Genomic DNA, 24,588 nt, shown 5'->3' with positions numbered 1-24,588 from the left:
TTAGCAGGTTGGCGCAAACACAAATGAGTGTTTTCACAAAAGCATGCAAAGGTTGTGAAATTCCAATGAATTCTTTCACTGGAAAAAAGAGTTCAAGCTGCCATGACCGGATATGTCACCTCCCACGGCACGCTGCGCGCCCGGCGAGGCACCATGGGAAATTACAGAATCAGAATGCATTGATTTTTCTGTAGAAAATACAGGCGGCAGCCCTGATGAAGAATTAAGGAGGAAATGTAATAACCTAATTCTCCTCCAACGTCCTCACACACACCCCTTCCAGCCTGGGCACCCGGCTCCTGCATCCAGACAATTGCCAGGTGAAAGACAGGGATAAAAATTAGCTTTCACTTAAGCAGGTGGTGGGATACTGGGCTGAGTGCACCACTAGCTGCTTACACCAGAGCTGGATTTGGCCCACTTTGTCTGAATGTCATTAGCTTTAGGACACAACATTTCCAAGCAATACTTATTTTATGCTGCCACATGTTTTATGTTATTCTCCATGACATTCATCCCCTAAACATTCCTTAGATATAAGCCCTTAACAGGTTTTCTCCATAGAATACTATTTACAGTATAAGAAATTATTAACAATTCCTCCTCAAATTGTACTGTATATGGCTTGAAAACTCTGGAGAATACAGAAAGAATTTTTCCTCTCTCTTTCATGCCACACACATAGAAAATACGACATTAACATCTTCCTTTATTACGGGGCAAGTTAGCCCAGCACTGCGCCTACATTCCTTCCTAGCCTCGTCAATGGCAGACGCAATTAAGACATTCCTTACAACCGCACAGTAGTGCTTATTTCACTGTTTGCAGCATAAGTTTGCACTAAATGCAGTTACAAAATTAGTGACAGCCCTGCTTTTTTTTTTTTTTAAAAAAAAGCTTCTATTTCAAGGTGACCTTTTTCCTATTTTGTGTGTCACCCCAAGTGTTGCTGCATGCATATTGAACCAACGCTCTCCCAGTAATTAACACCAGCACTTAATGAAGTCCAGCTGCTGCGATGGCAAACTGAAGGGATGCCAACCTTTGTAAACTAGTACTTGGGCTACTCCAGTTACAGCTGCTTTAAAACCACAGCAGTCAACTTCTCTTTGCCTACTTCTCAGAGATAATTCTTACCAAATAAGACAAGTGTTCAAGATTAAGCATTTAATAACAAAGCTTATCTCTGAACTAATATTTCAAGCTGGAAATGATATCAAGGGCTGGATCAACTTAAATGAACACTGCAAAATTAATAAAAATCTGGAGCAGCAAATAAAAAGCTAAAATGAAGATTTGCACTGTTAAATACATAAACCTTTAAAAACCCTAGAAATGCAGTTCCAAGGGAAAATTGGAGACAGATTCTTCAGCAATATCTGTTCCTCTGAACTCCTTTCCTGATTCAGTATGATAGACTCTAACAGCCGATGCTTTATTAAAATAATGCAGTCTGCCAGTTGTTTCATTACATGCAGTGGTATGGTAGGGATACTAGGTGAATGTTTTTGGAGAATGTTTGAAGAAGTTTGCATTATAACTCATACCACATGGATTTTCAAAAGAGGAAAAAGAACTCCTTCCACAGTCTTCCTCTACATGTGCCTTCTTGCTCTGCTCCTTTATCTACCTCTGTTAATATGCTACTTTTCCATGCACAAGTACTGATAACATTGCCCAACTTAAGTGGGAAATTTCTCAACTCCTCTCCATAGCCAAAAAAAAAAGCAATTCAAAATTGCAAAACATGCCCTCCTTCCCTCTCAGACCCACACTGTAGATATTACAGCCCACATTTTTGCTTTACATACCCATGCAGGACTCCCGCTTCAGTCAAAGAGACATCCAACTGGGACAGGAGACAGAACTGTGAGCTGAGCTTTCTCCAGGAGGGGAGGGAGGCCCCCACTTGCTGCCAGGCTGGGAGCTGGGGAAGGCAGGGAGGCCTGAACAGGTGAGCTCAGCCCAGCCAATAAAGGACAGAACCACTGCAGATGTACTTAGTTTTCAAAATTACTAACAGAGATAATGACTTCTAGTAGGATAAACACTAAGTGGCCTTACACTAGGGGCTAAACACTAAGGGAAGGGGACTGGCTAATTTACTTCCATTTGAACTAATTTACACATAGGTAACATGCATCAATTTACAAATATATTCAGCACCAGGAAATCAACAGTTCTTCCAAGCAGGGGTTAATCCCTGGCTCAAGCCCTGCAATTGCTCCAATTTTTCCACCAGAGACCTGACATTGCACGGAATCAGTATTAAAAGTACCTCCTCGATTATTCTGGATGTCCATGCCCCTGAGAATATAACTTAAAAAACAAAATCATTAGCTTACACAATAACATAGTCCTTGAAAAAAAAAATAAAATTGTGTGTGCAGAGCAATGCTGACTTCCAAGCACAAATTCCTTTGTTTTTAATGCTAGCTTTGGAACCTACCGATGACTCAAAAGAAGCTGCACTGAAATAATTGCATGACCTGGCAGCACTCTGCAATGTATCAACATTTCACAGGCAGGAAGGTAGCAAAGGGCTAAAAGCCAAGAACCTAACTTTGGTTTAATTTACAGAAAATATTGCACATATTACACCATCCATTTTTGTTATTGTAAGTTTGATACTAAATTATCCAGACTTTCATAGGGAAAGCTAATTTTTAATTATCAAAAAGCCGTTGTGGCTTGATTCCACAAGGGCAAACCATGGGAAAGAGACACGGTGGTTTCGCATGGCACGGTACAAGGCTTACAAACCTCTCGCGTGCATTGGCCTCTATGTGAGAGTCAACCATGGAAAAAAGTCTGTTTACAACAAAAGGCATCTGGTAACCATGATTATTCTTCCTTAAAACTGAACATTTTAGATTTCTTAGCTCCCTCTTTTGTTCAGTTTTAGTTCTCATGCTTGCCGTTTTCTGCTCTGCCCTGTTCTTTTTTTGTGCACGTTATAACCCAGCATGACAAAAATCCGTGTAGTCAATCACACCACTGATTTTTAAACAGGTGAGCATTATTAGTTTCACCAAGAAAAGAGGTTCATAGGTATATTTTAAATTCATTTTTCAAATCACTTCACAAGGCAGCTACCCTGTTTCTTCTGCAGTGATAAAGCTCACAACTTGCTAGTGTGGAAACTCAAGGGAATTGTCTACTTGAAAGTAGAGCCTGAACTGCTAAATATGGATTCAGATCTAGATATTGAAACCTTCCTGCTTTCCAAACATTGGGTGTTCAGATGCAGCCATGCAGTCTTTACTCAGACTTTAGACTTCAGGTTCCTCTAACATGTTGGTGGTGCTCAAATGCAAACAGACAGCGGGGTCTGTATCCATGAAATTACAGGTATCCTCTCTTTTTAAAGTTGCTGTGTGCCAGTAGTTTGGTGTTAAGTAAAAGATGTACAACAACTTCTGAAGAAAAAAAAAAATCCTTCATTATTAAACTGGTGGGCAGAGGAACTGAAGTTTCTTATGGGGTACTACCCTGTTTTCAAGATTTTACGAGGTAAGACCATAGATACCTGAAAATAAAGTTTCTTCTATATATTCATGAATAGAAGAATAGACGCTTTAAGAAGAATAGACATCCATTATGTGTGGAAAGTAGAATCTGTAGACCTTTCGATATTGCTGAATTTATTATTTCAGTATCCTAAGACACTGCTATATCTGCATAGGTGCAGCTATCCCGTGTAACACAGCGTACACACTCTATGGACATGTGAGTAACTTTATGAATTAGGTGTATGACAGTTGTGGCTTGGTCAGGAAAAGCAATAGCTTTAAACATGCCATAGGCAGTAGTTCAGAGAAGTCAGTCACTGTACCACACCAGTTTTTAACAACAAGATTCAGGATTCTGGCATCTTGAAGTTTAAATCTGCTCCTAAAGCAGGCACATTTTGCTTAGACAAGACATAACTTTACTGTACAGTATGTCAGGAATGGAATCAAGTTTTTCTCACTGAAATGAAGTGGAAAAGCATGTTTCCACAGTCTTTAGAGTGCTAGCTTTCATGTTCTTCAGTAAGTTACCCTCTGGTTTGTTGCAACTCCAGAGCCTCCCTGTTAGTCAAGTCGAACACTGACAAACCCAAAAGGGATGCTGCTGCTAACCCTGGATCTCCTCTCAGAGAGCATGGCAAGGCCTGGTGCTGCTTCTCTTGTGTTCGCTTTCCAGACAGGGAAATACTAATTGTCTTTTAAAAATCTCTATAGTATTTTGTCAATATTTTTTTATTACAGCAGAGCATGTATAAATATTTTATTGTAAACCAAGGGCCTAAAATAAACAGTTTAGTAAATAGTTATTACATTACAAGGAAAAACATCTGTGGAAACTGTTTTCCATGTAATTATTCTTGCTATTTTACATTAGCTCTCAATGTGAATTTCTTTGGCTCTAATGTTTCACTTGTTCTAAATCTTCCTCCTTGTTGCTATTATTAAAATCTTAAAAAGGTGCCAAATCTTAAATGAAGAAAAAAAAATGATTCGCTAGAAATTATTCATATCACAGTGAGCCTCTACTAAACCTGGCAGGGGTGCAATATTTTCGGTGAAATTAACATAAAATATACAACTGCAAATTATCCAGGAAATAGCTATGTTCTTTACAGTGCACATTTACATTTGGTAAAAAATGTTCTACTTATCTGTCTAGTACAAAGCTCCAATCGCTTCCAAAAGCAGTTTTAAAGGGATAGCGATAGCTCTGCATAGGGAGCATGGTCCTTACAGCGGCTGTAACAAATAGCTGGTGGGGAAAGTGACCTTCGATAATTACTGAAGGTAACAATCAGCACTGGACATTCCTTGTTGTGAATACTAACAATCTAATTTTAGATTTATTTCCCTTTTGGTACACTGGATGGATTTCCTCTCTTAGGCCTAAGTCCTTTCTACTAAACACAAGAAAAACTGTAATACCATGTAAAATGCAAATTTTGCTGTAAATATTTTATAAAATTGTTGCATACATCCCAAAAGCTATAGGTCTTAATTGAGAGCAGGCTATTTTTCCAGTCAATATATGGAAATGGAAAATGCTAATTCATGTTTTTCTACTTATGAAAAACCCTGGAGAATGGCAAAACCACAAATGCACTCACTTTAATATTATAAATATAATTTGGCTCCCTCTTTGCAGTCCCCAATGTCCTGGCTTTTATCTCCCAATGGCTGCAGAGGAAGAATCAGAGAATCGCTTTTACATCCCCTGCGCAGGAAGTCACCCCCGCGTGCTGCCAGCTTGGCAAAAGAGCAACAGCCTGAGCTCACAAACACGGCAAACAGGAACTGAAACAAGAAATTCCAGCGCTCTTACACAGGAAACAAGCCCTGAATGACAGCAAACCTGCTCAGGGTGAGCAGCGTGCACACTCAGCCCCATTGCTGAGAGCTGCCACCACGCTGTCCCCCAGCCCCGTGGCTCTTCCTTGGATTTATTTTCTCTCTTCAGAGCAGCCAGTGGCTCAGACAATAAAGCCTGGAAACAGACTCTCACAAGTTGTACTGGATATGACTAAAAGTCATTTAGTCTGCTCCAGTGTACGGTTACTTGCGCTCACCTTTATCCATCCACTTTTCACTTCCTTGTCAAGGAAAAGACTGGTTTTTGCATTTTCCAGCAGAGAAATCATTAGGCTGTTAAAAGTTAAAACTCTCCAAAGGTCATTGATGCTGGCTTTGAAGACTGAAAATGATATTATTCCCCATTAGACTTTTAATCTCATGATTAGAGCTAAAGTTAACACGGCTGTTTCATTTTCTACCAGGCATGAGTAAACTAATTTTTTCTTTCTCTACCAGAATGCTTAATGGCATCCTATCTTGATGAGCAACATCTCATAGTTAAACAGTATGAACAATGGAAATGCAAAACACTTTACAAGATGTTTTTTTGATTTTTAAATGCTATTTGATGAACCCTGAAAAGTCTTACTACATGCACAGCAAAATCCACCCATAGAAATCCCACCCGAGTCAAAGGACCTACTCTTGGTTGTCAAGACTGCAGTCCTCGCTGGCATCAGCAGGGAGACAAGGGGGAAGGATCCATCTATTCCCAGTTTGAGTTCTTACTCCTACTTCCCCTAAAACTTAGCCCTACAAATGTTTCTGAATCAAGTCATGCTAGTGAGTGCAAGTGGAACCCAACATGACAGGAAGAGCTACTTGCGTTAGTGGGAACTGCCCCATTAGGCTCCTCGTGGATATTAAGGTTAGATTTGTGAAAACCTTGCGGAAAAGTCTGTGGGGCAAGAATTTACAGTTGTGCACTAGTTTCAAAACCCACTGTACAGCATTCACTGTTATTACAGGCAAATGCATGGAAAAAATTCAATTTTCTTCATTCAAGACAGACTCTGATAACCAACTAGTAAAACTCAGACTATAATTTCTTATTCAGTGTTCCACATGAGATGCATTTTGCTGAATTTAACATGTTTTGCTGTTAATGGATTTCACAGTGTGTTGCCATTTTTATACAGCTGTCCAAAAAAAATGTTGTGTACAGTGATGTGCTTTTACTGTATTGCTAGCCTGCAAATGGCAGCCACTTCCCCAGTTTAAGCCTTAGGAAAATGAGAAAACTCTTTGACTAGGCCCTTTAATATAAGTATTTTGGGTCTGTTGTAAGTCATGTTCAAACAAGAAGATGCAAGATAGATATAATTACACCTTGTACATTTGTGGTCTAATAGTATTTCCACTGAAAGAAAAACCAACCTCAACATTTTCAGGTGTTAATAATAATAGAGTATTAAGTCATAGTTCTACAGGTAACAGACCCACACCTTTGTGTTACTTGAAAACTGACCTCCTAGCCTGCATGACAAATGTCTATTTTCTTTAAAATTGCAGACCAATGTTTAGATTGCTGGGACTACTAGTGCACAAAACACAAACCACTTAGTAGTTAATAGTTTACAAGAAACGTCTGTGCTGAACTCCAGAACTGCTAACCCTCACCATCTTGAGCAGCTTGGCAGTGAAGCATTTACAAGCAACTGCACATTTCTGTTTCAAAACAGGCTGTTCAGAAAATACATAGCAAGTTTTCCCCACATCAACTCTACATGGACTGTTTGGCACACAAAGTTGAACACTTATGCATGGAAATCTCCCACAATCAAAGAACATGATGGGTACCTGGGCATGAGATGCCCTGACAGTGGATGTTAACACTGTTAACACACAAAAAAGAATCCTTACAAGTTTCAGTGAAAACATGAAAAGAGCCTAGCTTTCCTTTTAATAATGCTCTAGTAACATATTTAACTTTTCCGATAACTTAAGTATTTCTGTAGTACTAGATTGCTGTATAACTCGGGGGTAGTAGAATATGCTTCCTTTTTTTTAAGGGACAGAAGAAAAATTTAAAACTACAGACTTAAATTTCAGGCCATTATTTTTGAATTATTGTAATCACCAAAAAAAGTTATAGATTGCTTTTTCATTGTATTTTTTAAATTTTTCTTTGTTGAACAAAGTCAAAGGATATATAACTTTAAAAGGCTTAGATTAAAAAATATAACATTCTCCCTCTAGATTTTCAAATGCAATATAAAGTAAACGGAGCAACTAACATCTCATAATTTAAATTCCCCATCCCTTGAAAGTTCATCATTCAGGTTTAACACAGATATTGTTGATTTCAGTTTCAAGCACATTAGAATTAGCCTCCAAAGGAAATTCTCTCATTGATGTTCTTCTATACATGGAGGCACAGCTATTAACAGTTTTATCAGATTTTAAGGGGGTAGGGAACGTTGTTTTATTTTCCTTCCCCCCCCCCCCCCCCCCGCCATCCTAGATTTTAAGAATAAATACTGAATCAAAAGGTAAAAATTTGCTCTATCCTTTTTATCTTTTTTAAAAGAAAAAGGGGAAAAGGGGAAATTCTTAACTAGAAAATTTAAAAAGGAGAAAATGTCACTGGAATACTTTCTTCCCTTCAACTTTAACTATCTATATGTGGCCCAGCTTGAATCAGTTACTGTTCATTGCATGAGGTTTCATCATTTAACTTTTGTTGCCAATATTTATTCCTGGATATAACTCGCAGTCATGGGGTTTAAGAAATATTTGTCCAAACCCCAATAATATGTGATAGCTGATGCATGCAAAACAACAGCAGAGGACATACCAGTGGTGTTAGCTGATGTTGATCCTTTAAAACACCCAAAGTCTACCTGGAACAAAACCTAAAACCAATGGATCTGCCTAGCCTGAACCATGCTAAAATACTTGCTTGTGAATACAGAATAAGATAGAGTAATCATAAATCTAATCACTTCACAGTTACATGCACAATCTTCAAAAGATTTGGTCATTTTTTAAGGCCCTTGGACTGTCCACCAGACAGTGGATGATGTGCACCTGAAGGCAGGATTAAATCTCAAGTGGGCTACGACTGCCTGAAGTAGCGATTTATACACATCCGAAGTGTGCTGTGTACTTCCTACCTGCAATGCCATTTTTTGCAGTTGTCTTCTCCACCAATTCAGGAGGTGCAAAAGAAGGAAACATTAGACCAAATTGGTTTTGGCCTGTTCCTACAGGAAGCAGGAGGTGAAAAGGCTCAACTCCTCCCCATGGGGTCAGCACCTCATTAACCCCATCTGTCCCTGGATTTGTGCCAGCAGGACAAACCACAAGACACAAAGCAGAGGAGAGGCAGGAGAGAACATACTGGTGAAGACGACGACTATGGAAAACACCATGACCAGTGAGGTGTTTTGGCCTGCTATGGAGCTCTGTCTTCTGAAGACCATGGTATTCATATGTATGGTTTCTCTGGGTTGTTTCAATTGTGGCAGGACAAAAAAGTTTTTTCATTTATAAAATCATGATTTGCCAGTTCTTTTAAGTTTGACATTACTGCAGGGAAGTCTGACAGAGACAACCTGAAGTCCTCTTCTTCTTCAAGCTTACTGTGCAATCTCACAGTGGTTATTGGCTGTTGCAAGAATGGTAACGTTTTTAATTTTTAATTAAATAAATTTAATTTTTAAAATGGCACACAATGAATTTGCCAAGTCAAAATATTCCATTAAAAAACTTCTGATTCTTACAAAGGCCCAAAGCTGTGAGAAGTTACCAATAAATTGAATAAAAAGGAGTTTGTGACAAAAACTTGCTATACAAGGAAATAAGCACATCTGGTGCAAATGACAGAGACCATTTGTGCAAAGGTTTTATCTGCGCCGGGAGCCTTGAAACACTGAAAAAAGGTAAAAGCATTTAAATAATTTACATGGCTTCCTTCATAGGGATAACTTGTAAGAAACCTCAGGGCAGAAAAGTCTTCCTCCACAAATAAAAGAAAAAAGGTGCCAGTTCCCCAAACAGGCAGAGCATACAGGGAGGACTGTGTTCGATTTGACTTGCTTGCCAGCTATGACAAAACAGAAATAATTTTTTTTTAAGGGCCATGTCAGTTGGTAACCTCTTGTTCTAGGAGATCAGATTAAATCTTCCCCAAGGTTAAGGATGCCATTTAGTCTGAACTATAATTAAAGGCAATGGGCCAATTGTCTCTCTTTGAAGTCAACCAAGTAACAGGAGGAACAAATCTGGACCTTTAACATATAGACAAACCATTTTTCTGCAATAACTAGAGTTAAGGTTCAGCATATGTACACCAGTACCCTTACTGATTCAAAACCAGAGGGTTTGTTCCATAATAGAAAGAAGAAAAATAAACATTTTAGGTCCAATGCTCAGAAGTGCTGAATATTGAACCAGATAGTCAGAAAGAGTGAAATCCAGAATTTTATTAGTAGAAAAGGAATTTAACTATAGTTTACTAATATTGTATGCTTTCTTTCCCACTTTTCCTATGACTGGAAACAGTTTGGAACCTTGTCTAGGTTTCCCCAAAGAGGTAAAAAGATAATTTTGTAACTCTGTCTAAGCTCATTCCTAACTAACCCAGTATGGGTTTTTCCAGCTCCAGTAAACATTCATTCCTTTGTTCCTTATTCACTTACTGTATTTCAACTATCTTTCACAAGAAGGCACAAAGCTTTCCGTCACTCAAGAAAGGTAGGACTGGTATCTGATGTTCCCAAACCAATAAATTAATTTGGCAAATAAAGAAGAAATGGAGGTAACATCTACTTTCTCCAGATAAAAACGTTATCTGTTAATAAGTTCCTATAAGGAAATCATCACCTAGATTTTAGGACAGCTCTGATACAGACATTAGTCCCACAATTCACATGAGGGAAAGAACAACTTCCTGAAAACATTATTTATATGAAGTCTGAAGGCTACACCTAGAAATGATGGTTTGCCCCCTCTTCCACCCCCAAGAAACATCCTCCAAAGTAGGACAGAGGGGTGCTGACCTCTCCACTGGGAAGGAGTCATTTTGCCATCTGCAGGGAGAACCCAAACCCCATATGGTAAGGACTTGCTTTCTTTTCCAGATTCAAGACTAGCAAATAACGGCTAGGAAATTTGTTTGTGAACTTAGGGATACATGGCCATACGCATATAAAATATCTGAGAAGCAGGCAGAAAGCATCTCTGCAGACTCTTAAATACAAATGTACAACAGTTTTCAAGGTTAATAGCATTAATAAAAGCAAAGAACATGTTGCACATTCAGAGAAATCACTGCTACACAGGGCAAAGTTTACTGAAAAATAGCATTTTTTTGCCACACTGCCTAACTGATGTTGAGAGGCTGGGAATAGATTGAGGTGCTTGCTAATGATAACTTTGAAGAAACGTCACACTTAAAGCTCAGACTGATTGCAGAAAAGGTGTTTTATCAACTGCTCCCTTTATGAATAAATATGAAACTAGCAGGAAAATGTTTAAACAGGTGTAATCACAACTGCATATGAAAATTGAGTTTGGAGGCTGTAAGGAATCTTAACACAGTTAAGAAAGAATGAAAGCAATGTAAAACTGTGATCATAGCCGATTATGCATGTATCATGCAAAACAGGAATGTTATCATAGCAGCTATAAAAATGTCAGTGAAAACTGAACTACTATTACCAAGTTGTAAATGAAATGAAAAATGCAAAAGGAATATGTGAATGAATACATTAAAGGAAATGTTATTTCTTTCCTGGTAGATAAACAAGCAAAACAAAATACATTCTCATGAAACAGAGTAATTTGTATGAACAAATATGCATAGATAACAATTGCAGGAGGCCACATCTGCACAGTACGTTGGGATAAAATTATTAAGATTTTGGGTAATGAATTTTCCAGCCTTAGAAAGGAACAGACAGTAAAAATGTCATGTTATGAAACCAGTTTCAAAGTAAGAAACCCATTAAGTAATAGATTATATTAAGGGCCAATATTGTTTATACTGAAGTAAAGGGAGCTGCTTGTCTGTTAGCAATGGCAATTTGGCTTTCAGTGTGACTACACTGTTAAAAAATGTGGCTTTTAAAACAAAACATTTCTAGCCTTTTATAAACTATACCCATTACAATGTTATTTAACTACTTGCACAAGTGCTTAACGCTAAAAATAATTAACACAAAAAATAGAAACCCAGGGCTTAGTTGGACAAAATAACAGGAGGACCTACTGGTGTAAGCAAATCCCTCTGCCCAAGAGCCCGAGCCGCCAGCAAGCTCCACTCGGGGAAAGTCTCCTGCAGCAGCGCCGGCAGGACTCCAGCCAGCCCACGGCACTCGCACGCGGCGGGATTAAGGCTCTTAGGGGTGTGTGAAAACATCACGTATGTTGCTCATCTGTTAAGATAAGTACACTTAGCTTTTTTTTTTCCTCCCTAAAATTAGTTGTTCACAATAGCCAGCTACTGCAAAATGAAAGTCTAGTACTTATTGTTAATTAAGGCAAGTCCACATAGAATTGGATATTGAAGCAAACACTGGGTAAATATATGAAGGTTTTACCTTCCCTTCTGCATTAAAAGAGCAATTACTTGGAATATGCTTTACAAACATCAAAGTTAAAAAAATATTTTTGAGTTCCTAATGTGTCCATAATTAATTCACACATTCAGCTGTTGAGTCCAGAAATATGTTCCTGTTGATAATTTGCATCTAATGCTTCAAAAACAATCTGGCACATTTTTATTTGCCTTAATGCCTGAAAGCTATTACCAAGATAGTGCTTTACAATGTCATCATCATTGCTACCACGTATATGCTTTAACACTAGTGGTTAGGTCTAAAGAGTTTCCCTCAAGAATTAAAACAGTTTTGTCTCAGGACACAATGTCATGACAGTAACTTAATGGAAGGAAATGTACTTACCAAATAGCACCCTTAAACTTTAAATCAATTAGAATTCCAGTACTGTGTTAAGCAAAGCACAAAGGAAAATGGGAATTTTACAAGAATTAAAGCTGCCCTTCTTCCAATATTGACTACATTTATTTCATATAAAATAAAAGATGTTGTATTGTAAGAGAGATTCTGAGAAGCATTAGCTGTCCTCAACTCCCAAATCAATGAGAATATGGAACAAAGCGCTCACAAGATCAGGCCTGAGTATCAGAAACGTTTCACATCCTCATCACAGATGCCCAGGGCTAGTATCTCCATGTGTATAAAAGTCAGTTCTGCAAAAATTATTCTTACCTACATTGTTTTCACATACACATGCACTTCGAATCTACTGTGAGAGGCAGCAGTCCAAGACCAGCCAAAATGAGTCCAAATTTTTATTTATATAATATATAAATTAGCAATTTTGTTAAGAGCTGAAGTTATGAAAACTGAGTTCCTAAATCAAAATATAAAAACTGCTTATATTTTTGAACAGAAGAGGAGAACATAACTGGAATATATTGGTTTATGTTTGATTTCGAATACTACCTCAACCCCTTCACCACTGTGCTGGTTTCCTCTTGGTGATTGAGCTTGGTATCAACTGCTAATTCTTTCAAACATAAAATGCTGCTTTTTAGAAAATTATTTCTCCAGTTATTATTGCAGTTTGACCTCTTATGAGCAACAGATTTTTTGTTATTTTTAAATACTGTTATTTTTAAATGTTAACAAAATAGCAATCCTATATTTAGTCATTTTTTGTTTAAAATACTTGTATGCATCTAAAAGAAACATAACTGTGGATGGATGGTATCCCTCCTCTTTGTGTTTAATTCTGGCAGAGTGTTTCCAGAACTTGAAACATGATCTCCAAGGGCAGGAAAGGTAATTCAAATACTTGGGAGTCCTACACTACATACAATGTATGACAATGCCACATCTTAGGGCAGTACTCAGAAAACTCTTCCTGTTCCTCCAAACACGGGTGTTTAACTTGGTTGTGCCCATCACATCAAACAGGGAGGTATTTATCCAGACAGCAGTCCAAGAACCAGACCACTGCACAATTTCAATGTGACTTTTGGAAGTTTTGCCTCCAGCACTTCCTTTTGTCCCCAGTGGCTCTCAAAGCACAAACAGGGCCTCATGCCTCACATCGCACATACTGCAACATGTCCTGCCTGCGCCCCACTCCCTCCCTCCCTCACTGTTCACCAGCATTCATATGTGCATTTTGACTGGGAGCGCTGGCAATTGCATGTGTAAGGACAGGAGCGGCACCAGGGAAGGGCTTGCTGAGCTCTGAGAAGTCAGACTGCCTCTCACGGGTTCACAAACACTCCTCTAGAGCCAGACACAGGAAAGTCCTGCAGCAATCCTAGTGTTAGAGCACGACCAGGAATCATTATTTTCCCTCTTCCAGCACTAACTGCACCCCAGTTGAGTTTCCCGTGCACATTTGCCAGGAGACTTTCTTAGAGAAAGGGAAAAAGAAGGGTGGGGACAGTTGGTCATCTTTTTTGGACACTAAATAGAAAACATCCCCCATCTAACCGAGACAGAGAGAAGTGCCTTACCCCAACATCTGAGAGCCTCAGCACAGATCCAAATGCACTTTCCCTTCATACTGGGTGACCTGACCCGCTTGGACAGCAATAAGTCTGTGGAATTTTGTGCACCTTGAAAAATATTAATTAGGGCACCCAGCCTGGCTATGGGAACGGTGCAGCTGTAAAAACCCAATAGGAAAATCCTGGGCCAAATCCTGATGTTCCCTGTGCAGGGCTGTGAGCAGGCGCTCCCTTGGCAGTGCGGGATGGGGGAGCCTCAGGGCCCTTTCTCCGGGGCAGCCATTGCTCGTGTGTCGTGGGGACTCGGCAGTGGGCCCATGATGGAGACTGAAGTTCCACGGCTCCCCCAGCCACTGGGGAGAAGCTGCACTGACAGATTTCCATGCTTCAGGCTGCTGCCATGGCTGCTCAGTGCCCCCCGTAGAGCCCATGGCTGTGTACGCCCATCTTCCGCTGCATCTAATAGAGACTGCACATCAGAGGCAGTGGTAGGTGGGAAGATAAGGGGGAGAAGCTTTAAACATTGCCAGATCAGCGCAACAGGAGGTAAGCAAGTACAGAGGCAGCAAGAACTACTGAAAGTTTTTGATATAGTCCCAGGTGGACTCCCCAATGCCTGTAAATGTTTCAAAGGGGGATCCCCTTTCTGTGGGCATGGAAATGTTTCAAAGGAGCCCAAATCAGTGCAATGTTTCAAAGACCTCTGGTCTCTAAAAATTCCACCCCAGCCCCCCCTCTGGCTGCAAACGTTTCTAAACAGATCCCTTCCTGGCTAACCACAGCTAAGGAGGTCTGTTCTGCTGCTTACAGCCCTCCTACAGGCCCCAGTGTAAAATGAAACAAAACATCTACCACTTACCTCCTCTGGGGATGTATCCAGCCTTCTCCTTCCCCAGGGACCCTGTGCAGGACCCAATGTGCCTCTGTGTTTGTGCACAGGATATGAAGGGCTAGAGTGCAGAAGGGTAATTTTTCAAAGCAGTGTGTGGGAGTAGCACTGGAAATTCCCTGCATACTGCTTTGAAAAAAATAAACCCCCTACCTCCATGAATTATGAGCAGGGCCTCCGACTCCAGACTGAAGAGCAGAGAAGTTGAAGAGGGAGGCACAGTCAACTTAACTGGATGCACTTTTTAAGATTACAATGTAGGAAATAATTGAATTCTTTAATCATATTACGGACACTGATACTTAAAAGGTGTCACTGCTACAAAGAAGGGATTCCTTTGTTGACAGTCACTTGAGCAGAATGAAACTGTAAGCAAGTACTCAGGCTATCTCAACTATTGATTTTGTGTTTCTCAAAGTACAAGAAAGTGCTGCTGAGAGGTCTTGGATTATCAAAGCCAAGGGGTTTTTTACGTAAAAATTACACGTCAAGGCTAACTTCAATGTGTTGGCTCACTTCAAATTCAAAAGAGAGATAAAAATCTCTCCCTGGAAATGCTTATCCTACTCAAACTCTTATCTTAGATTGGTATCAATCATTCATTTTCCCCAGACAGCATCTCAATGACTGTATTAAACCAGACACCTTAATTTTAGATAGATACAAGTTCACTGAGATGAGTCCAACTCTAAGCTCCTGAGGGGTGACAGTCTGAGGACAAGTTCCCCCCTGCCGCCCAAACACCCACATGTTCACCCAGGGAACTCAGTGCCCCACCAGCACAAACAAATCCTCATCTGTAGATCTTAAATTGACAACGATGACATTAATAACCCTTGTGACACAGACCTGGGCTGCAGAAACAGCTACATTAGCTTCTTTCTCTCACTGCCCATCTGGCTAGACTTGGTCTAACACAGAGAAGGGAAACTCTTTCACTTCTTATTTTGTAAGTGATAAACCAGCCTGACCAGTAAGGAGGCACATGCCAGTCTCTCGTATGGCCTGAGTAAGGGATCAAGGCTCTCAGGTTTTGAACAAAGGGCAGAGGAGCAAGCCCGAGAGGCAATCCATCGCTCTCCTTGCTATTACTGACTCAGCACTATGCAAATTAACACCAAAAATCTGCACAGCATTTATTGCTTGAGAGACGGTGATATCTAGTCTCTCCTTGTCCCTTCAGTATTCCCCAGTAAAGAACAAATACCAAGAGCAGACTCACTGGCAACACCTTTTAGGAAACAGTCACATCTCCTGAAGGAGAGGGGGCCCAAGTGCCTTGTGAACTGAGACGCCCAGAGTGGGAGGAAGCTTGGCTGCATATTAAAGATTTCTATACTTTACTCTTTCCTAAACTGCACCATAAAAAAAAGCGATGACTTGAACTTAATGAACGTTCTCAGTCCATATCTCAGCAAAGCAACACAAGACATGACACCACAATGGAATAATCATAAATTTTCTTACCCTCTCCTGGTATTTACAATGTTCTAGGTGTATGGAACTGAGTTCATATGCACCTTTATATTTATACAAAGTTCTTCCAAATATGTATAATAACTTATGTACAGCTTCAAGGAAACAATAGGTACAGTTTTCACAAACAGCAGCACCACACTTCTCTCAGCCTCCTATGCCTTCTACCACTGTTGTTTTCCAATAGCACTAATAGTAAACCATAGTCATAGATATATCATCATGTGTTATTCCAGACACAACTAATTTGGGGATATACATAAATAAATTTCACACATCGGTTACTGTAAAATGAAGAAATTACATCTTTCCAAAAGGAAAAATAATTCCCCTCTCAAATCAAGCAGAACCTTAACTCAGTACTTTATGACCTTTGTATTTACAAATCATTTATTAGCTATTGGATCACAAATTAAGTTGAAACAAGTGCTAAGCTTGCCTAAGGACTTCTTTCTTTCAGGCTTCTTTAAAAAAAAATCTAGGGGGGAGCTACATGAAATCACTATGGTCCAATTAACAAGGATCTCCCTCTTCAAGCTTGCATACAAGAGATTACATTAACACCTGCTACAAAAGCAAACATTTTTAGATATCTTCATCTTAACCTGCTTGACATTGACTTCAAACTCCTGCCTGGCTCTCAGATGAAAATTACTGTGACTGACAGGTATATTTTTCATTTGGGGGTGGGGGTGTGAAGACTGTGTCAGTCCATATTTCTCTCTCTCTGGTATTTATACATAATTGACTTCAAAGATAATAGGAGTTACATACATGCATTGACAGGAGAACAGTTTCCTAAACGTAAAATTGTTAAAGGAAAACCATTATGCTTACGGGAGATAAATGCTGCATGTGAACATATGAGACACACAGAGTGCACTGTAGGGTCCTTAAAGAATCTCATTCAACATATGCCTAGAGTGGCATGTGTAACTCCCTCCTTTGTGGTCTATGCATCAAAATAAACTGACCTCTTGGGCCAACACATATATTTATAACATCTGTACAGACAGGAAAAACATTTCTTTGCATTCATCAGAAAAGCAATCATACAGCAGCAGCAGAAATACAACCCATCAGATTACAATAACACTTTACTACAACTCTTGTGACAGGACTGTAGTAGAAGGCAGCAAGCACTGATTTTTAAAACATCTCTGTTGTATCTCTGAAAAGTTGAACTTTCTGAAGTCCAGAATTGTTGGAAAAAGAAGAAAAAACCCACTGAAATAACTCTGTAAGTGTTTTGTTTTGACAATGTTCCTCAGGAATTCACCACACTTAGCTGGGAAAATGCTAGCAGTTAAATCTATTCAATGTCATGACATACAAAATTGAAACATAATTGCTCCTAAGTGGTTGACAACTGGCAAGTACTTTTTACATGGATAGAGAGAAATTTATGCTATCAAATGGAAGATACTGTCAAAAGTTTGATTTTAATATAAATGAAAATGCTACATGAAGACTCAAAAGGATAAGGAAAAAAGCTCAGCAGTAACACTTTTATAACCACATATTTAAAAAGCTTTGAAGTGAAGAATCATTACATCAAAATCATTTTCCTTGAAAGATAAAAAAAATAAATTACAGCATGAATATTAACAAGTTATTAGAATAGTGAATTTCAAAGAGTAGCAAAAAACAAGCAGCCGATGAGTGGCCTAGTTTAAAGAATGTCTTACCAATCATATGGTTAGCGACATGGATTTGTATCTCTCTCTCATTCTCAAAGGTCATCTGGCACTTGATGCATTGATAGGTCTTTTTCTGTTTAATAACCAAAAAGAGATTAGAGAAAACTGCACTGTAGCATAAGGCAAGTGTGATCATGAATACAGCATGTTATGTGCTTCAACTTTCTTCCACTGAGGCCTTTTCTGCTCATATATTCCCATCAAGACACCAAGTTGGGGGGGGGCTTTTGCGGGACCATGAATACAATCTCTAATTAACAGCTTCCTTTAAGAGAATTTTTATTTTCAACTTAAAAAATTTCAAATGCTAGTATTTGAAAATCAGATCAAGTACTTGAGCCATAATCAGATTGCTTGTGTCATTTAACCCATTGCAGTAAAACTTCCTCCATTTTCAGAAAAAGATCAACTTTCTTCTTTAGTTAAACTCAAAATACAGGAGGCAAAACACCTATAGTTACTTGGAGAAGTGAAGGACAAAAGGAAAAAATACATTTTGTAATTGTGTCCTATCAGAAATCCTGGAAAAACTTCATTACCACAAAGAATTGTTTCCTAGCACAATCTTTTGTGTATTTTCTCTGTCTCAAAGTCATACCAGGGAGGCTTAGCTGCAGAAGTCAGGAGATAGTGTGAAGAGGCAATTACATGAACCATTTATTCAAATTGGGAAAATGGGGTTTGCACTCACATTGACAGTGGTGCGTGAACTTCTGCAACATGACAGGAAAAAATCCAAGAAATCATTTGTAGAAAATAAAATGCATGTGGGTAAGTTAGACACCCAAGTTAGGAAAAAAACAAAATACAAATGCTAAGCTTTTGTACACTTGCAAAAACTCTTATTTCCCAAAGCAGGAGTACAGTGCCTTGGTCTAATGTGCATGCTCATTTACTGCATGGGAATATGCTATCTAAACAGACATCTTTTGACGTGCGATTTAGAAAAATTGGGCCTTTTGTACCTACTTCTTCCTAGAGAATAACTCCTACTGCAACTCTTGCCACCGGGCGAGCATGAGCACGCAGTCCGTATCCTTATGGCTAGAGTGGATGGCAGCAAAAGGTATGTGAAACCTCTGTGCGTTGGCCACAAGCTCAGTTAGCGGAGGAATGGAACCCCAAGCCATTAGCCCTGAGAAACCCAATTCAGTAAACAATACCCTCTTAACTTTTTTGAAGTAAAATATTTTACTGGTATTTTTTGCGCACTTTTAGATGGACATTATTTTTTCTTACAGCCTCCACCCCACACCTAGGTACAGAATCCCATTTTTAGGACAGCAGTAAAAAGTCAGAAGTTTTCAGTTAAACAGAGGAGTTGCTGTCACCTCCTCTGCGCATGGGATCCAATTTCCTCAAGCACCTGCTGAGGAAAGAACAAATTAGGTGCTGCCAAGAGCTTCTTAACTACTTCCCATGTCATCAATGGCAACAAGTTAGCCTGCTGGAGGTTAATGAACATGCTGTAATACTGTAATAACAAATGCACCGGTCTATGGATGCTATGCATATTCCATGAATTCTGTACGCAGTATGTGTTTGCACATAGGCAGGGCTTTCTAGACTAAAATAACAATGGGTGATTAACACAATAATAGGAAGAAGGCTATAGTCCATTGGCCAAAACTTGACACAGCCAACCATATAAAAGAAAATAGTTTGGATTGGCTAGTTATCCCTAGGCGGCTCAAAAAAGTATCCTCCTGGAGTCCATTCGGAAATCAAGGCTGTTAATGGAAAAGCAGCTGGATTTCTGCAGCACTCTTTCTTGGGAATCTATTTCGGCAGACAGGCACAGCACACATACGTACACATGTCCTCTCAAACACACTGGCATACACATGCTGAGGGCTGCTAACTTTAAAAACAAAACAAAGCAAAACACAAAAAACATTGGAAGTGAAAAATGGGATTGGGCAGCGAATGATTCATGTGGTCACATTTAAAACTTGAAACCTTCCTCTTTTTAAAACTTCAAAGCTAAGTTCTGTGCCTTGTTCAACACTTATCTCTGTTATGAGGGTTCCCTAAGTAACTAGCTAAAAAGGACAATATTTCAGCTCAACTCTATTTCAAACCTTTAAAGTTATATTAAACACAGACAAATGATTCATTTTTTTAATTGATTTCGGTGCTTCTGAAAGCTACTTACTAACAGATCTGGAGACAGGATGTCTTTGTTTATCCACAGACCCAGTGCGAACTCCTCCACACCATTTCACAAACTTATAAAACACTCTGCTTGGCGTGACCACCCCTCAGAGAAGATGGCAGATTTCAGACTTCCTCTGAGTATAATCTTTAGCCTCAACTGAGACACGTGCATGCAAAAGAGCAGCTTAACTGAGGCAATGGCTCTTGTGATAGGGTACCCTGCTTGATAGGGAGTGAGGTTAATAAACGGCCTCATACAGGCCACGAAATAACTATAGATAGATTAAGCAGCCAAATGCATATGCAAGAGATGGAAGAGCTGGTTTTTTGGCTCATTAATATTTCTCTTTAGAAGAATGTCACAAAAACAGACTTCCATTCTCAGTAAATGAGGAGCACTAGTTTTAATACAAGGTTGTGTTATTTGTGGTACCACATATGATCTTCTGCTACCACTTTTGTGGATATTATGGCTTCACAAACTAATTTATTAATGGGTCATTTATATCTTTTTTAAGTTTTGTCTTCACAAGTGGTGACAACAAAGGTGCCCAAACTCTGAGGACCTAACAGAGTCTAGGTGACAGCATCTAAGTGACATAGGAGACCAGATGAGCAGGCCTTCAGCTGAGACCTCCATCCCCATTAAGTCAAGATATTTAATTCTAATCCTGGCACAAAATAGTAGTAATAACAACAGAGGGTTCTGGTTTCTTTTCTGAAGTAACTATTGTTCCCATGGGTTTTCCAGACTGTCCTTTAAATCTGGAAATGGTTTCCTGTTCTACAAAGAAAATATTCCTCCATTCAAGTGGATTTACAAGGGAAGAGAAGGGGTGTGGGGGAGAACAAAGAGAAGTAATTGAGTCCAAGAAAGTGTGCAGGAGAAAAGTCTAAGCATTTGCCACTGTCAGTGTTAAATAAGCACTGTTCATGATAACTATGGTACAAAATAAGGATAAATCTGTGTAAGAGAAAGAGCAGCTTGAAACGTGACTGCTTCCAGTATTACAAGGGGCAATAAGAAATCTCAATACTAAACAACCAGTCACGTTTCTCAAGACATGCACGTTCCTCTAGAAGACATGTTAAAAGGAATTAATAAAATGTATTCAAAACTGAAGCTCCTGTGCACAGAAATATGTTCAGAAAAACATGAAAGCATTACCTCTGGTATAACAGAATAAAAAAAGGTCTTGAGCTATAGATGTGCCAGATACTGGAATGGTACCTCCACTTGTGATGCTCATCTAATAAAAAAACTTGTAGTCCTATCCAAACAGAATATCTTGCATAAAGCTATAAGAATCAAGCACAAATTGATGTTAGAGCAATCTTTTACTATTAAGTGTATTTTATTTATTCCTCTTACTGAGTTCCTTATGGAAGACCACTGACTTGACTTAAAATCCTCCAATGCAGATGTTACTAGGTACACAAGGCAAAAACTTTGTCCCTCTGGAAATCTATCTTTGTTGACCATCGTGACTGGTCCTAGTTAGATGTCCTAGAAACAAAGGTGATCAACTCACAGATACTTCTTCCTGGTTGTTTGCCATACTAAAATGTAAGTGAGGAAGACAGAATATAGCAGCATTTTCAAGGGTTATGTCCTTTCTTCCATTTTTATGGTTAAAAAAACCCCAAACCCCAAAACTGCCAACCACTGAGTGGTTTTTGATCCTCATCTAGCTGTCTCTAACTGATTTTCAGAGCAAAACCTCCAAAAATTCAATAGTGAAAAACACAAACAAAATACAATAAAATATTCACACTCCCTTTGTGGTGTTATATCCATGTGCATATATACACAAATCCATACAGTAAAAAGGAATTGTTTTTCTTCCTCTGCTCAATCTTTTTTTCTTCCCAAATATTTTCATTCTTTATTCATACTTATTTTCTTCCTTTCTTTCACTTCGGGGTTAAATCTTCATATAAGTTTTTTTCTGAAATTCCTTTAGGCTTCCACACTCACTTCTTCAATTCAAGAAGTATAACTGCTGGTGGAGTGACATCGAAAGAAGTTACCGATTTTGTATGTCATTGTCACCTTTTCCATTTGCTTGGATTTCATTCTGCTTATTCTTATTTACTCTGAAACATATACCCACTACTTAAAATCTAATCTCCCTATATTTTCTTTCTGACTGTACTTTGTCCTAATCTTCAACTGTTTTTCTGTTTAAGAAAGAAAAATCAATACGGCATTTAAAAAAGAAATGTAGAAGTGCTCAAGAATGGGAAAGAAGCTGCTCTTCTCTGGACATCTGCAGATTACTCTACATGCATTGTGCACTTAAGATTGCTCCAGTAAAATGGTATTTTACCTGTGCGCAGCATGCTAACAAGACGACAGGAGAGATCGTGTTCAACTTGCTTAGCTTTCCTATGAAGCCAATGAAGTTAAGTAAATGCTATTCTTGAAATACAGATATTTATCACCATTTAAAAGACAGTGTAATTCTTTGAAAACCCCTGTGCTAGACAGATACAAAGGGCAATCATTGCCTTGAGAAACCTGAGTGAAGCACCAATAGTTTCCACATTAACTGATATAAGAATTCAGGTCTTGCACCTATAAGGGTAAGATAATGAATTATTCCTAATATCAATATATTTATTCCTGGGATGCATACCATAAAGGTCTCTGATATTAGCATATGTGCAGGCCATAGACACCTGTTGAAGGTACCATTTGCCATCATCACAAATGCTGATTTTTCATTATCTTCTACAAAGGAACTAAGACTTTTCCTCATGGGATGAAATTCAAAGCATTTACCTTATTGAAGAACTTAAAACTCTCCCCTGAGAGAATAAGTATGGAAGCTGCCACTGAAAAGAAAGAGTTAAGGCAAGAAGAGCGAGCAGAAAATGGCAATGTATTCTGCTTCTGATAGTTGATAGGAAAGAAGAGGTAATACTTCAGGCTATAGGCACAGCCATATGAAGTAAGAATTAGTCCTACCTAAGCAAACAGTTTTAAAGAATTTAGAAGGAAATAAAAGGCCTGAGGAGGAGGAAGGAGAATGACCTAACTAGAGCCCCAACCGAACTCTCAAAAGGTATCACACCAAAGGGGGAGTATTTCCATTCCTCATTCTTCTGCAGAATTAGGTGTGTGTGCCTGGAGGCTTAGTCCCACATTCACTGCACGGAGAGGGAACAATATCCAGTTGTTTTACTAAAGAAGAAAAAAAAAAAAGACAAGATATCAAACTCTCTCTGGGATTCTCTCAGAAGCCTGGAGAGGGGCACTGAGGCCAGCGGGTGCCGGGACAGGCAGTGCCATGCTCCGAGCTGGCCGTGCACAGCCCAGCTTACTGGATGCTGCAGCCCCGCACGCCCCAGCACTGAGCCGCAGCTAACAAGTCCTGCTGGGGACAGAGCCTGCACCAGCTCTGCTGGAGGCATCTCAGTCTGTGTCCTCAGGATGTACTTAGGGTCTTCTCTTACTTACTTACTTATTGAGCCTCTGGTGTTCTAGTTGAATGGTATTTTCAGGTTCTTTTAATGCAGTAAACTGTGTTTGTGGGTGCTTTAATTAGCAGATTGACATAAACAGGCATCTACAGCTGGAATTATTCATTAGGAGTTGGGTGCCTAATTTCCTTAGATACTTTTGAAAATCTCACCCCATCATGTTTAATTAAAAATGTCAGATGATATCAATACTCAGATGTGTCTGCTGTTGGTCTCCCGAGAAGATTTCCAAAATCTACTTCTCATTCCATCTGTTCCTGACAGAGGAAGGACTGACTTGGCCCATTCTTGAACCAAAACGTCAACAAACAATTTTAAAAGACTATAAACTGCAAATGATATTAATCTCCTGAGTAGGCTTCTGAAACCTTACTTGGATCTGTGTGCTCCCGAGTATCTTGTAAGCTAAGAAATGGGAAAGCAGGCTATCTGCAAACATTAAAGGAGAGCACACTTACATGTAACCTGCATTAGACAATTTCCTGATTTGCTAAGAAAACTACTTATCTTACAGGAGGGCCATGAAGCAGATCCTTTTAAAATCACTTTTAAAATCATACACACATGCACAAGCACACACGTACGCACACAGACATCCAAGTAGCCTCACAACATTCACTTCAACAGACATCCATAAGGACAAGCTCTTTAGCACAGAAATTTGTTTAGGTGAGAATTTGGGGGGTAAGGTGGAATTCACTACATTTTCTCCTCAAAAGTTCCTTTATCCTCCTGCTCGTGTTTAGTTTCCTGATAAGAAATAATCTCATTCCTCAAGTATGACAGATCAGAAATTTTTTTGTTTGGGTACTCAGTATCTCCTTTCCTCATGGTAATACCCCAGCTTTTCCAGATCTGCCAGTTCAGTAGCATCAGAATTCATGGACAAACTCAATCCCCACTGCTCAAGTGTCTCAGCTCTCTGTTGGTAAATCTAGGGCAGTTTTATGATGAAAAATCTGATGCGCTGCCACTAGGAATCAAGGAGCCTGCAAGGCTGAGAAACATCTAATTTTTCTA

At 39.2% G+C, this 24,588-nt stretch overlaps 1 protein-coding gene across 2 annotated transcripts in view; it reads right to left on the bottom strand.

Moving 5' to 3' along the window:
• The window catches only part of ZNF423 (zinc finger protein 423), a 236,272-nt gene that overhangs the window by 72,535 nt on the left and 139,149 nt on the right, over window positions 1-24,588 (bottom strand). For both annotated transcript variants that reach the window (XM_074881702.1, XM_074881703.1), the window contains one exon: window positions 17,914-17,998. In XM_074881702.1, the coding sequence (XP_074737803.1) occupies window positions 17,914-17,998 (85 nt within the window). The remainder of the gene's footprint in view (window positions 1-17,913; window positions 17,999-24,588) is intronic.

The sequence above is a fragment of the Strix uralensis genome, chromosome 12 (genome assembly GCF_047716275.1).
Source record: "Strix uralensis isolate ZFMK-TIS-50842 chromosome 12, bStrUra1, whole genome shotgun sequence".
NCBI lineage: Eukaryota > Metazoa > Chordata > Aves > Strigiformes > Strigidae > Strix > Strix uralensis.
Note: the sequence above shows the minus strand (reverse complement) of the source record. Positions and strands in the feature narration are given on the sequence as shown.